The 15330-nt window shown below is 42.7% G+C and overlaps 1 protein-coding gene across 4 annotated transcripts in view; it reads right to left on the bottom strand.

Moving 5' to 3' along the window:
• The window catches only part of LOC124034002 (regulator of G-protein signaling 3-like), an 81307-nt gene that overhangs the window by 57603 nt on the left and 8374 nt on the right, over positions 1 to 15330 (bottom strand). For 2 of the 4 annotated variants that reach the window (XM_046346605.1, XM_046346604.1), the window contains 5 exons: positions 14946 to 15040; positions 14711 to 14779; positions 14002 to 14062; positions 12485 to 12623; positions 11215 to 11294 (listed from right to left, as the gene is read on the bottom strand). In XM_046346605.1, coding sequence (XP_046202561.1) covers positions 11215 to 11294; positions 12485 to 12623; positions 14002 to 14062; positions 14711 to 14779; positions 14946 to 15040 — 444 coding nt within the window. The remainder of the gene's footprint in view (positions 1 to 11214; positions 11295 to 12484; positions 12624 to 14001; positions 14063 to 14710; positions 14780 to 14945; positions 15041 to 15330) is intronic. The other 2 variants (XM_046346607.1, XM_046346606.1) reach the window with 1 other exon arrangement.

The following is a 15330-nucleotide window of genomic DNA, read 5'->3' as shown; positions in this document are numbered from 1 at the left end:
CCCTGTCATTATTTTGCCTTTTTCTATTATCAGCATAAGCACTTTTAACTTATTACAGTAAGAGTGGGGGCCGGGGGGTGTCCACCATTGACATGATTGGTTTGTGGATGTTGTTGCTAGTCCATTCCTTTCCATTAAAACTCTGCTAGAGAAATGCTGACGCAAAACCTAATAGCAGAAGTCAAATTTGACATTAAAATGGAAAAAGATGATCTATATGGCTAAGGCTATATATACAGTACCAGTCAAAAGTTTGGACACACCTACTCATTCTAGTGTTTTTCTTTATTTTTACTATTTTCTACATTGAAGAATAATAGTAAAGACTTCAAAACTATGAAATAACACACATGGAATCCTGTATTAACCAAAAAAGTGTTAAACAAAATCAATATATTTTTTATATTTGAGATTCTTCAAATCAGCCACTCTTTGCCTTGATGACAGCTTTGCACACTCCTGGCATTATTTCAACCAGCTTCATGACGTAGTCACATGACTTAACAGGTGTGCCTTGTTAAAAGTTCATTTGTGGAATTTCTTTCCTTCTTAATGCGTGTGAGCCAATCAGTTGTGCTGTGACAAGGGGTGGTATACAGAAGATTGCCCTATTTAGTAAAATACCAAGTCCATATTGTGGCAAGAACAGCTAAAATAAGCAAAGAGAAATGACAGTCCATCATTATTGTAAGACATGAAGGTCAGTCAATGCGGAAAATTTCAAAAACTTTACGTTTCTTCAAGTGCAGTTGCAAAAACCATCAAGCGCTATGATGAAAGTGGCTCTCATGAGGCCTACCACAGGAAAGGAAGATCCAGAGTTAGTTTATCCAGAGGATAAATTCATTAGTATTACCAGCCTCAGAAATTGCAGCCCAAATAAATGCTTCACATAGTTCAACAGACACATCTCAAGATAAAATTAAAATTAACTATTTTTCATAAAATTGTACAGTTATCTTAACTAGCTGAATTGCTAGCAGAATTGTTTACTTGTTGCTAAGCAGTTGCTAGGGACTCTCCTGGAAGAAGCTAGCTAGCTTACAAAGAATAACAACAAAAAATATCTAGTTAACAGAAGAAAGGAAGACAAAATAAGGACAAAAGAAGGACAGAAGAAAAAGGAAAAGAAAGAGGACAACAAAGTGAAACAGTCAGCACTTCTATTGCAACTTCGTATTTCGTCGTCCTAACGTAGTCTACACTGCTATCTGCCCAGCAGCTAGCCAGCTAGCATACGTCCACCGTCTACCGAATAGCAGCATTGTAGAAACTATTACACTCAACTGAACGACTTGATTAGTGTAGTGTTAGCTAGCTACATAGTTGTCTTTGCTGTCTTCGTATCCAAGATAATTGTGTAGTTTAGAGCGTGTAGTCTTAGAGTGATTATCTTAATTTACCGAGGTTAGCTAGCCAGCTATTTGTCGTCCTTAACATAGGAGACACTGCTAGCTAGCCAACAGCTAGCCAACGTCTACTGAATAGAACTTCCTCACTCAACAACCCGGTCGCATTCCGCTTCGCTCCACAGGTAGTATCACATTTTCATTTCATTTCATTACAGCACAACGGTTTGATTTGTTTGATCGTAGCTAGCTACATAGCTAGCTACATAGCCGTCTGTGTATCAAAGATAATTGTGTAGTCTAGAGCGATTTTCTAGGTTAGCTAGCCAGCTATTGTCGTTCTTTTAACGCAACGTAACATAATCAACACTGCTAGCTAGCCAGCTAGCCCCCGAATAGCAGCACTGTAGAAACTATTACACTCAACGGAACGACTTGATTAGTGTAGTGTCAACAACGCAACCACTGCCAGCTAGCCTACAAAGTCAACAACGCAGCCACTGCCAGCTAGCCTACTTCAGCAGTACTGTATCATTTGAATCATTTTAGTCAATAAGATTCTTGCTACGTAAGCTTAACTTTCTGAACATTCGAGACGTGTAGTCCACTTGTCATTCCAATCTCCTTGCATTAGCGTAGCCTCTTCTGTAGCCTGTCAACTATGTGTCTGTCTATCCCTGTTCTCTCCTCTCTGCACAGACCATACAAACGCTCCACACCGCGTGGCCGCTGCCACCCTAATCTGGTGGTCCCAGCGCGCACGACCCACGTGGAGTTCCAGGTCTCCGGTAGCCTCTGGAACTGCCGATCTGCAGCCAACAAGGCAGAGTTCATCTCAGCCTATGCCTCCCTCCAGTCCCTCGACTTCTTGGCACTGACGGAAACATGGATCACCACAGACAACACTGCTACTCCTACTGCTCTCTCTTCGTCCGACCCAAGTGTTCTCGCACACCCCGAGAGCTTCTGGTCAGCGGGGTGGTGGCATCGGGATCCTTATCTCTCCCAAGTGGTCATTCTCTCTTTCTCCCCTTACCCATCTGTCTATCGCCTCCTTTGAATTTCATGCTGTCACAGTTACCAGCCCTTTCAAGCTTAACATCCTTATCATTTATCGCCCTCCAGGTCCCCTCGGAGAGTTCATCAATGAGCTTGATGCCTTGATAAGCTCCTTTCCTGAGGACGGCTCACCTCTCACAGTTCTGGGCGACTTTAACCTCCCCACGTCTACCTTTGACTCATTCCTCTCTGCCTCCTTCTTTACACTCCTCTCCTCTTTTGACCTCACCCTCTCACCTTCCCCCCCTATTCACAAGGCAGGCAATAAGCTCGACCTCATCTTTACTAGATGCTGTTTTTCCACTAACCTCATTGCAACTCCCCTCCAAGTCTCCGACCACTACCTTGTATCCTTTTCCCTCTCGCTCTCATCCAACACTTCCCACACTGCCCCTACTCGGATGGTATCGCGCCGTCCCAACCTTCGCTCTCTCTCCCCCGCTACTCTGTCCTCTTCCATCCTATCATCTCTTCCCTCTGCTCAAACCTTCTCCAACCTATCTCCTGATTCTGCCTCCTCAACCCTCCTCTCCTCCCTTTCTGCATCCTTTGACTCTCTATGTCCCCTATCTTCCAGGCCGGCTCGGTCCTCCCCTCCCGCTCCATGGCTTGACGACTCATTGCGAGCTCACAGAACAGGGCTCCGGGCAGCCGAGCGGAAATGGAGGAAAACTCGCCTCCCTGCGGACCTGGCATCCTTTCACTCCCTCCTCTCTACATTTTCCTCCTCTGTCTCTGCTGCTAAAGCCACTTTCTACCACTCTAAATTCCAAGCATCTGCCTCTAACCCTAGGAATCTCTTTGCCACCTTCTCCTCCCTCCTGAATCCTCCTCCCCCTCCCCCTCCTCCCTCTCTGCAGATGACTTCGTCAACCATTTTGAAAAGAAGGTCGACGACATCCGATCCTCGTTTGCTAAGTCAAACGACACCGCTGGTTCTGCTCACACTGCCCTACCCTGTGCTCTGACCTCTTTCTCCCCTCTCTCTCCAGATGAAATCTCGCGTCTTGTGACGGCCGGCCGCCCAACAACCTGCCCGCTCGACCCTATCCCCTCCTCTCTTCTCCAGACCATTTCCGGAGACCTTCTCCCTTACCTCACCTCGCTCATCAACTTATCCCTGACCGCTGGCTACGTCCCTTCCGTCTTCAAGAGAGCGAGAGTTGCACCCCTTCTGAAAAAACCTACACTCGATCCCTCTGATGTCAACAACTACAGACCAGTATCCCTTCTTTCTTTTCTCTCCAAAACTCTTGAACGTGCCGTCCTTGGTCAGCTCTCCCGCTATCTCTCTCAGAATGACCTTCTTGATCCAAATCAGTCAGGTTTCAAGACTAGTCATTCAACTGAGACTGCTCTTCTCTGTATCACGGAGGCGCTCCGCACCGCTAAAGCTAACTCTCTCTCCTCTGCTCTCATCCTTCTAGACCTATCAGCTGCCTTCGATACTGTGAACCATCAGATCCTCCTCTCCACCCTCTCCGAGTTGGGCATCTCCGGCGCGGCCCACGCTTGGATTGCGTCCTACCTGACAGGTCGCTCCTACCAGGTGGCGTGGCGAGAATCTGTCTCCTCACCACGCGCTCTCACCACTGGTGTCCCCCAGGGCTCTGTTCTAGGCCCTCTCCTATTCTCGCTATACACCAAGTCACTTGGCTCTGTCATAACCTCACATGGTCTCTCCTATCATTGCTATGCAGACGACACACAATTAATCTTCTCCTTTCCCCCTTCTGATGACCAGGTGGCGAATCACATCTCTGCATGTCTGGCAGACATATCAGTGTGGATGACGGATCACCACCTCAAGCTGAACTTCGGCAAGACGGAGCTGCTCTTCCTCCCGGGGAAGGACTGCCCGTTCCATGATCTCGCCATCACGGTTGACAACTCCATTGTGTCCTCCTCCCAGAGCGCTAAGAACCTTGGCGTGATCCTGGACAACAGCCTGTCGTTCTCAACTAACATCAAGGCGGTGGCCCGTTCCTGTAGGTTCATGCTCTACAACATCCGCAGAGTACGACCCTGCCTCACACAGGAAGCGGCGCAGGTCCTAATCCAGGCACTTGTCATCTCCTGTCTGGATTACTGCAACTCGCTGTTGGCTGGGCTCCCTGCGTGTGCCATTAAACCCCTACAACTCATCCAGAACGCCGCAGCCCGTCTAGTGTTCAACCTTCCCAAGTTCTCTCACGTCACCCCGCTCCTCCGCTCTCTCCACTGGCTTCCAGTTGAAGCTCGCATCCGCTACAAGACCATGGTGCTTGCCTACGGAGCTGTGAGGGGAACGGCACCTCAGTACCTCCAGGCTCTGATCAGGCCCACACCCAAATAAGGGCACTGCGTTCATCCACCTCTGGCCTGCTCGCCTCCCTACCACTGAGGAAGTACAGTTCCCGCTCAGCCCAGTCAAAACTGTTCGCTGCTCTGGCTCCCCAATGGTGGAACAAACTCCCTCACGACGCCAGGACAGCGGAGTCAATCACCACCTTCCGGAGACACCTGAAACCCCACCTCTTTAAGGAATACCTAGGATAGGATAAAGTAATCCTTCTCACCCCCCCCTTAAAATATTTAGATGCACTATTGTAAAGTGGCTGTTCCACTGGATGTCATAAGGTGAATGCACCAATTTGTAAGTCGCTCTGGATAAGAGCGTCTGCTAAATGACTTAAATGTAAATGTAAATAAAATGTGAATATCTCAAGATCAACTGTTCAAAGGAGACTGTGTGAATCTAGCCTTCATGGTTGAATTGCCGCAAAGAAACCAGTACTAAAGGACACCAATAAAAATATGAGACTTGCTTGGGTCAAGGAACACGAACAATTGACATTAAACTTGTGGAAATCTGTCCTTTGCTCTGATGAATCCAAATTGTATATTTTTGGTTCAAACCGCTGTGTCTTTGTGAGACGCAGAGTAGGTGAACGATTGATCTCCGCATGTGTGGTTCCCAACATTAAGCATGGAGGAGGAGGTGTGATGGTGCTGTGCTGGTGAGAGTCTGTAATTTATTTAGAATTCAAGGCACACTTAATAAGCATGGCTACCACAGCATTCTGCTGCGATACCAATCCCATCTGGTTTGCACTTAGTGGGATTATTTGTTTTTCAACAGGACAATGACCGCAAACACACCTCCAAGCTGTGTAAGGGCTATTTGACCAAGAGGGTAAGTGATGGAGTGCTGCATCAGATGACCTAGCCTCCACGATCACCCAACGTCAACCCAATTGAGATGGTTTGGGATGAGTTGGACCGCAGAGTGAAGGAAAAGCAGCCAACAAGTGCACTGCATATGTGGGAACTCCTTCAAAAAGGTTGGAAAAGCATTCCAGATGAATCTGTTTGAGAAAATGCCAAGAGTGTGCAAAGCTGTCAAGGCAAACGGTGGCTACTTTGAATAATATAAAATATATATTTTTTAAATTGGTGGTTGGATACTACATGATTCCATGTGTTACAATGTAGAAAATAGTAAAGATAAAGAAAACCCTTGAATGAGTAGGTGTGTCCAGACTTAAGACTATATCCTGCTGAAGTCGGAAGTTCACATACACCTCAGCCAAATAAATTTATACTCAGTTTTTCACAATTCCTGACATTTAAAAATTCCTTATCTTTGTTCAGTTAGGATCCCAACTTTATTTTAAGAATGTGAAATGTCAGAATAATAGTAGAGCAAATTATTTATTGCAGCTTTTATTTCTTTCATCACATTCCCAGTGGGTCAGAAGTTTTCATACACTCAATTAGTATTTGGTAACATTGCCTTTAAATACAGTAGTTCAACTTGGGTCAAACGTTTCAGGTAGCCTTCCACAAGCTTCCCACAATAAGTTGGGTGAATTTTGGTTCATTCCTCCTGACAGAGCTGGTGTAACTGAGTCAGGTTTGTAGGCCTCCTTGATCGCACATGCTTTTTCAGTTCAGGGCTTTATGATGGCCACTCCAATACCTTGACCTCGTTGTCTTTAAGCCATTTTGCCACAACTTTGGAAGTATACTTGGGGTCATTGTTCATTAGGAAGACCCACTTGTGACCAAGCTTTAACTTGGACTGATGACTTGAGATGTTGCTTCAATATATCCACATAATTTTCTTACCTCATGATACCATCTATTTTGTGAAGTGCACCAGTCCCTCCTGCAGCAGAGCACCCCCCCCCCCCCCGCCCAACATGGTGCTGTCACCCCCATGCTTCACGGTTGGGATGCTGTTCTTCGGCTTGCAAGCCTCCCCCTTTTTCCTCCAAACATAACAATGGTCATTATGGGCAAACAGTTATATTTCTGTTTCATCAGACCAGAGGATATTTCTCAAAAAATTATGTTATCTGTCCCAATGTGCAGTTGCAATCCGTAGTCTGGCTTTTTTATGGCGGTTTTGGAGCAGTGGCTTCTTCCTTGCTGAACGGCCTTTCAGGTTGTCGATATTGGTCTCGTTTTACTGTGGATATAGATACTTTTGCACCCGTTTCCTCCAGCATCTTCACAAGGTCCTTTGCTGTTGTTTTGGGATTGATTTGCACTTTTCGCACCAAAGTATGTTAATCTCTAGGAGACAGAACGAGTCTCCTTCCTGAGTGGTATGACGGCTGCATGGTCCCATGGTGTTTATACTTGCGTACTATTTTTTGTACAGATGATCGTGGTACCTTCAGGCGTTTGGAAATTGCTCCCAAGGATGAATCAGACTTGTAGACGTCTACTATTTTTTGAATCAGACTTGTAGAGGTCTTGGATGATTTCTTTGATTTTCCCATGATGTCAAGCAAAGAGGCACTGAGTTTGAAGGTTGGCCTTGAAATACAGCCACAAATACACCTCCAATTGACTCAAATGATGTCAATTAGCCTATCAGAAGCTTCTAAAGCCATGACATCATTTTCTGGAGTTTTCCAAGCTGTTTAAAAGGCACAGTCAAATTATTGTATGTAAACTTCTGACCCACTGGAATTGTGATACGGTGAAATAATCATTTTGTAAACAATTGTTGGAAAAATTACTTGTGTGATGCACAAAGTAGATGTCCTAACCGACTTACCAAAACTATAGTTTGTTAACAAGAACTTTGCGGAATGGTTGAAAAACAAGTTTTAATGACTCCATTCAACTTCCGACTTCAATTGTATATACACTCCGGGATGCTGGCCTTCTAGGCAGAGTTTCTTTGACCAGTGTCTGTGTTCTTTTGCCAATCTTTTATTGTCCAGTCTGAGATATGTATTTTTCTTTGCAACTCTGCCTAGAAGGCCAGCATCCCGGAGTCATCTCTTCACTGTTGACATTGAGAATGGGGTTTTACGGGTACTATTTAATGAAGCTGCCAGTTGAGGACTTCTCAAACTAGACACTAATGTACTTGTCCTCTTTCTCAGTTGTGCACCAGGGCCTCCCACTCCTCTTTCTATTCTGGTTAGAGCCCATTTGCATTGTTCTGTGAAGGGAGCAGTACACAGCGTTGTACAAGATCTTCAGTTTCTTGGCAATTTCTCACATGGAATAGCCTTAATTTCTCAGAACAAGAATAGACTGACGAGTTTAAGAAGAAAGTGCTTTGTTTCTGGACATTTTGAGCCTGTAATCAAACCCACAAATGCTGATGCTCCAGATAATCAACTAGTCTAAAGGAGGCCCGTTTTCAGCTATACTAACATAATTGCAAAAGGGTTTTCTAATGATCAATTAGCTTTTTAAAATGATAAACTTGGATAAGCTATCACAACGTGCCCTTAGAACACAGGAGTGATGGTTGCTGATAATGGGCTTCTGTACGCCTATGTAGATATTCCATTTAAAAAAGCGGCCGTGGATAAAGGATTTGTTTTTTGCTTTTCTTTCAAAAACAAGGACATTTCAAGGTAAAAAGGAATTAAACAATTAATGTTATAGTTAGCTAGTAGTGGGTTACAAAGCCAAACCCTATGCACTTCATCCATGCATCTTCAATTTTAACACATAGTATTAGTAATGTCTGGTTCATGTTTGGAAAATTAAAAGAACAATTTCAATACACATACAAAAATCTGCCTTCTGTAATGACAGTCAAAATGAACAACATTTAGCACTGGTGTGACCAACATGCAATCAGCTAATACAACTGTGTGAGTGCACATCAATTCATCATTTACGAATGTTTGATCACTTCTGAACAAATATTTCCTCCCACATACTCAATTAACCTAAGTTAAAGCCACAATCCTGAGTTTGTGTTTTAGCCCAATGGTAGCACCACCACTGTGTTTACAAAAAAAGCTGAGGGGTGGAGATAGAGATATGTAACCACATAGGTGGTGTTATGGATGCAAGGACTGACCATCCATGACATCAACTTTCAATCATATTTTGAAGCTATACAGTGGCAAGAAAAAGTATGTGATCTCTTTGGAATTACCTGGATTTCTGCATAAATTGGTCATCAGATTTGATCTGATCTTTATCTAAGTCCCAACAATAGACAAACAGTGTGCTTAAACTGATAACACAAATATTACTGTATTTTTATTGTCTATATTGAATACATTATTTGAACATTCACAGTGTAGATTGGAAAAAGTATGTGAACCCCTAGGTTAATGACCTCTCCAAAAGCTAATTGGAGTCAGGAGTCGGCTAACCTGGAGTACAATCAATGAAATGAGATTGGAGATGTTGGTTAGAGCTGCCTTTCCTTATAAAAAAAAACCTCACAAAATGTGCTATTCACAAGAAAAATTGCCTGATGTGAACCATGCCCTGAACAAAAGAGATCTCAGAAGACCTAAGAATTGTTCACTTGCATAAAGCTGGAAAGGGATACAAAAGTATCTCTAAAAGCGTTGATGTTCAACAGTCCACGGCAAGACAAATTGTCTATGGAGAAAGTTCAGCACTGTTGCTACTCTCCCTAGAGGAGGCAGTGCAGAATGCTTAATGGAGGTTAAGAAGAATCCTAGCGTGTCAGCTAAAGACTTACAGAAATCTCTGGAACATGCTAACATCTCTGTTGACGAGTCTACGATACATAAAACACTAAACAAGAATGGTGTTCATGGGAGGACACCATGGAAGAAGCCACTGCTGAACATTTTGCTGCACTTCTGAAGTTTAAAAAAAGTACCTGGATGTTCCACAGAGCTACTGGCAAAATATTATTTGGACAGATGAAACTACAGTTGAGTTGTTTGGAAGGAACACACAACACTATGTGTGGAGAGAAAAAAGGCACAACACACCAACATCAAAACCTCATCCCAACTGTAAAGTATGGAGGGAGCATCATGGTTTGGAGTTGCTTTACTGCCTCAGGGCCTGGATAGGTTGCTATCGTCGACGGAAAAATAAAGTTCCCAAGTTTCTCAAGACGTGTTAGCCTATCTGTCCGCTGATTGAAGCTCAACAGAAGTTGGGTGACGCAATAGGACAACAACCCAAAACACAGAAGTAAATCATCAAAAGAAGAAAATACACCTTCTGGAATGGCCCAGTCAGAGTCCTGACCGCAACCCGATTTAGATGCATGACCTCAAGAGAGCAGTTCACACCAGACATCCCAAGAATATCGCTGAACTGAAACAGTTTTGTAAAGAGGAATGGTCCAAAATCCCTCCTGACCATTGTGCAGGTGTGATCTGCAACTACAGAAAATGTTTGGTTGAGGTTATTGTTGCCAAATGAGGGTCAACCAGATACTTTTTCCACCCTGCACTGTGAATGTTTACAAGGTGTGATCAATAAAGACAAATGTATAATTGTTTGTGTTTTATTAGTTTAAGCAGACTGTTTATTGTTGTGATCTAGATGAAGATCAGATCAAATTTTATGACCAGTTTATGCAGAAATCCAGGTATTTCCAAAGGGTTCACATACAATTTACAGTGGCAAGAAAAAGTTTGTTTACAAAAACTAAATTACAACAAAAAGATAAACAATAGAGTACAACAACCTTCTGTTTTGGGTTATGATAGGGTAAGACAGTTAGTTGTACTTAGCTCATGAACCATTAAGGTATGACGGTACTATATAAAATATCTGGGCATCTGGACTGATGAAAATATATCTTTCAAAAAGCATGTTTGATGTAGTTTAGAAATGTATAATACATTTTTATAGGAATGGGTATTGCTTTTCATTAAATAACATGAAACAAATCATAGTTTATCATTATATCACTACACTTTATTACGAGCAATAGGTTCAGTACACATCATTGCATTCTGTATTAGAAAGTAGGATGGCTCTCTCAAGTCTCATAGATCAAAGCACTACTCTCCTATTGTTTATAAAGCCCTCATTCAAACTTCTCCTATAACTCATTGTTAAATTACAGACATACGTGCCACCAGACCCAATCACAGGGATGGCTAACTCTAGGGGTCCCGTTGATCAGTACCAAATTAAGTACAGTAAACTTTATTTGTGCCCCATTTATGAAACAATCTGCAGAGTACTCTGCACCTTCATGCTCTGGTGCCTCTAGGGTAATTCAAGGAATGTGTTTTGCTTTTTAAATTGCTTGTAACAAAGTATACATATTACTTTGTATGTTGTAAATGTAATAAATTGTGTTCATGCAGAGCTCCCTTGAAAAAGAGCACTTGGTCTCAAGGGGACTCCCTGCTAAAATAAAGGTTAAATAAAAATATGAAAAATGTGCCTTTAAAGCTTTTAGAGGCCAAACACTGCCGATATCCATGAATCAGTATCCATGAATTTTTCCAACACATGCTTTGGCAATCACATGGATGTCAAACACACTTTCATCTATACTGTACTGCCCTCTCTAGAACTAGAAAGGAGGAGAGATGGGAGCACTACTCACTGTTAAGCATAGCATATTCTCTGGGCTTGAAGGCAGCACCGTCCCAGAGGCTGGAGCACCATGGTTGGACAAGGCAGCTTCTGAAACATAGTCCAAAGAATCCCAAGCTGAAGCACTGCTCTTCCAAAACATCTCAGCTAAAAAGTAGCAGCCACTTTGCAATGAAAGAAACAGCGTCCGGACTAGCTCTCTGCACTCTGATAGAGTGCACTGCTAAGCTTTCCAGTAGCGAGTCAACAAGGCTCTGGAGTTCAACTCAGAGAGAGTCGTGTGCTGAGAGCTCTGGGCTGTGGAGATCACTCTAGATTGCGGTTACATAGACTTCTGTTTTCACAGACAGAGAAAAAGGGATGCGTCCTATTGCATGACTCCTACCCCCTATCCTGTCACTAGGGCTTCCTTAGTGTAACCTTGGTGATTACAACTCTCTCTTCAGTAACACTGTCTCCTAAAACATCCTGAATGAAAGGAAGCCATTCAATGGAGACAATACCACTGGCTGCTTTCACACATTCTAAACAGCTCCATGTCAGAGAGAGCCTCCTCCTCCCTCTCCCACCTTTCCTCCTTCCACTCAGAGGAGATCAAACATAATCGCCTGCATGTCAAAGTGGAGGAGAAAAATGGATGAGAAAAGAGCACGTTGAGGTATGTCAGGCATCTCATTCAGCAGCCTGCCTTTCCAACAGAGTTGTTTCCCTGATGTTGAATCACTCAGGACAATCCAAAGTGAAACACTTCAATTAATTTGTTTACGGGACATATCGGTTTCACTAAAGACATAGTTGTCACACCCTGAACTTAGAGAATAATAAGGATCTCTATGTTTGGTTAGGACAGGGTGTGACTCGGGTGGGAAAGTCTATGTTTTCTATTTCTTTGTTTTTGGCAGAGTATGGTTCCCAATCAGAGGCAGCTGTCTATTGTTGTCGCTGATTAGGGATCATATTTTAGTTGTCATTTTCCTTTTGGGGTTTGTGGGATCATGTTTTCTGTTTAGTGTCTGTGCCAAACAGAACTGTTTGCTGTTTTGTATTTGTTTTTTTGGTGTCATCAATAAAAACACTATGTACGCCTACCACGCTGCGCCTTGGTCCACTCTTCCTTCTACAAACAAGAGCAGTTCGAATAGCCATAAAATATTATTAGATATAGAGTAGCTGCGCAGCACTTTCCTTTTTCACAGTTGCAAGCAGGAAAAAGAATGAGAAAAATCTGTCCAAATGGACCCATTTTCCCGGACCCTCATTATCCGGTGAATCCCACCTACCCCGTGGCTTAGAAGCCAGATGCGCCCGTCTCAATTCACCAGCAGAGTCCTGCCTGCCTGTGAGGTGTCTCGAAGCCACTTTCAGATGCTTGCTTCTCCCCAGCTCTTCGCCCAGGAGATAATACCAGCCACTGATAACCTAGTAGACACAGTATAATATGGTTAGTCAAAAGTCATAAGCCTCTGATGGTGGGGGGTGTCAAAATTAAACACTGTCTGATGATTGGTCACGCTAGTGTTAACATTTATGTTTCTGTGGGTTAATGTGTTTGTTGTTGTGAAACAGGATGAGGAAGAAAACAAGAGTAGGGCATTAAAGAGAGAGGGAAGAGAATGAATGAAGAGACAGATGACAGAGACAATGAAGAAAGAGGAGAGAATAAAATAATAGTCTGTTAAAATAACAGACTGCAGGGAGGTGTCACGCCTTGGTCATTGTATCTTGTGTTTTTGTTATATGTTTGGGTAGGCCAGGGTGTGACATGGGTTTATATGTTGTATTTCGTATTGGGGTTTGTATTAATTGGGAGTGTGTATTATTAGGGGTGTGTCTAGTTAGGCTTGGCTGCCTGAGGCGATTCCTAATTGGAGTCAGCTGATTCTCGTTGTCTCGGATTGGGAACCGTATTTAGGTAGCCTGAGTGCGCGTTGTATTTTGTGGGTGATTGTACCTGTCTCTGTGTTAGTCACCAGATAGGCTGTAATTAGTTTCACTCGTTTGTTGTTTTCGTATTTTCAGTTATTTTCATGTACCGCTATTTTCTTCATTAAAAGTCATGAGTAACCTACACGCTGCATTTCGGTCTGAGACTCTTCAAACAGCAGACGAACTTCATTACAGGAGGTTGATTTTTTTTTATTCTACTTTGTGACTTTCAGAATGCTTTCATGACGAGGACATGTAGCAGCGCCAAAGCCCTGCCCAGATAACTTAATCTATCTCATGACCACCTCCCTCAGGGTTGCATGCACAGTAATTTTGAGGTTCACTGCACTTCAGCAGCTGATGCCCAACCGAAGGCCAGCCCAGAGCCCACAGATGGCTGTTTGTGTGTTTGTGTGTGTGTGTGTGTTATATAAAGCTGTGTAGCGGTAAACAGTGGATGAGATTTTGTTTTTTAAATAGCAGTTAATCCGGCAGAAATAATTGCCTCGACAGCACAAGCATATGTTCTGGTCACTTAATGATGTTTTCATGCTGTTTTGCCCATTTTGTGTGTAGATGCTGTATTCTAGTCATGGTTCTCATCCTATATACTGTATATTTATATTTCAGACTCTGCTCATTCTGATATTACTCATTCTGATAAGTCTTCATTTCTTGTTATTTTTATTGATATTGTATTGCTAGATATTGCTGCACTGTTGGCTCTAGAAACATACATAAGCATTTCGCTGCACCAGCAATAACATGTGTCAAACTGTGTACCTGACCAATACATTTTTATTTGGTTTTTCTTCTCAAACACACAACAAAAAACAGGAATCCCAACCTGTAGTATTAGAAGATTAGTCACCTTTGATGAAGTTATGAGCGAGTGTGTTCCAAAACTCATGCAGCCCAGGAACTCACTCCTCCTGTGTAGACACAAGAGCTCCAGAGTTAAGTTTCCCTTAGATCTAGAAACAGCTTCCTCTCCCCCATTCCTCACCTTTAATGGAGAAAAGGCTAAACTGACCCAAGATATAGGGGCAACTATACCCTACATCCACGGTTCCAAAGGGAAACGTCACTATAAATATGACCCTTGTTTTTCTCTTTCCCAGTCAATGAAAATGTAATCCAAGTTCTCCTTCCTCCATATCATAAATGGTAATCTGCCCAATACTGGAACAGCTGACAGGAGAGTGCTTCAAGGAGATGCTTGCCTGGAAATGTGAAATCTAGATCACAGTGAAATCTGCCTAAATTCACAATGATCTGCTTGTACTGTTCTGTGCCAAGTGTTTCTCAACCTGTCTGATGCCAGGGACTGGCAAGCTATAGTTTATCCTCTTTAGGGGGCTGCTTACATTAGCACTGTATAACTGATTAAATTAGGGTCAGTTAACCATCTCAGGGACCAGCCAGCAACATTCCATGGACCGGAGGTTGACAAACTTCATCACACATATAATAATAACATATATTCAACGAACAAAGCTATATACAACTAATAATAAGAATGATAATTCATCATTATCAAAAAATAAATAATACTTGAAATAATGAAAAACATGAAATACCTGGAGGATGGGTTGCGATTCCACACAGTGACCAGCAGTCTCTTCTGATAATCCTCCACACTAATAGCCCTGAGTAACAGAGATATAACACTTTAGCTTATTAAAATCTTCAGGTATAATGCTTTATAACTTGTTGGAAGTATGTAAGAGCTCTCATAAGGCTTAACATTGGTATGTATCAAATATTTCAATAGACTGAAGGGGATTTCACAAGAATTTTAAAAACACCACTCACAGCAAAAAGGTCTCAAGGAAGAGAGGATTTTTGCAGTCTAATACAGTTTCGGTCTTCCGATGTGTACTGAGATTGAGGTCTGGGATAATCGCTAGCTGAAATTGACAATAATTGGACTCATATAATACACAAACAGACAAGACATTTAAAGTTCAAATCTGGGATTTGTTTTTCAGAAAAACTGCAGCCCTGCCACTTGGTGGGTAAATGTAATGCTAGAAGGTGACATCCATATGGTAGTTGAATTTTTGGAGCTATGCATTTTTTGTTTATGTTCTTGTTGTTTATAAAGAATGGAGTAATTGTTTGAACACCTAGGCCAGGATTCAATCCAATTACACATTTTAGAGCCATGTCGATAATGCGCCTTTCACAGAGATACATG

This window comes from Oncorhynchus gorbuscha, linkage group LG04, assembly GCF_021184085.1.
Source record: "Oncorhynchus gorbuscha isolate QuinsamMale2020 ecotype Even-year linkage group LG04, OgorEven_v1.0, whole genome shotgun sequence".
NCBI classification, from domain to species: Eukaryota; Metazoa; Chordata; class Actinopteri; order Salmoniformes; family Salmonidae; genus Oncorhynchus; species Oncorhynchus gorbuscha.
This window is presented reverse-complemented; position numbering and strand designations above follow the sequence as displayed.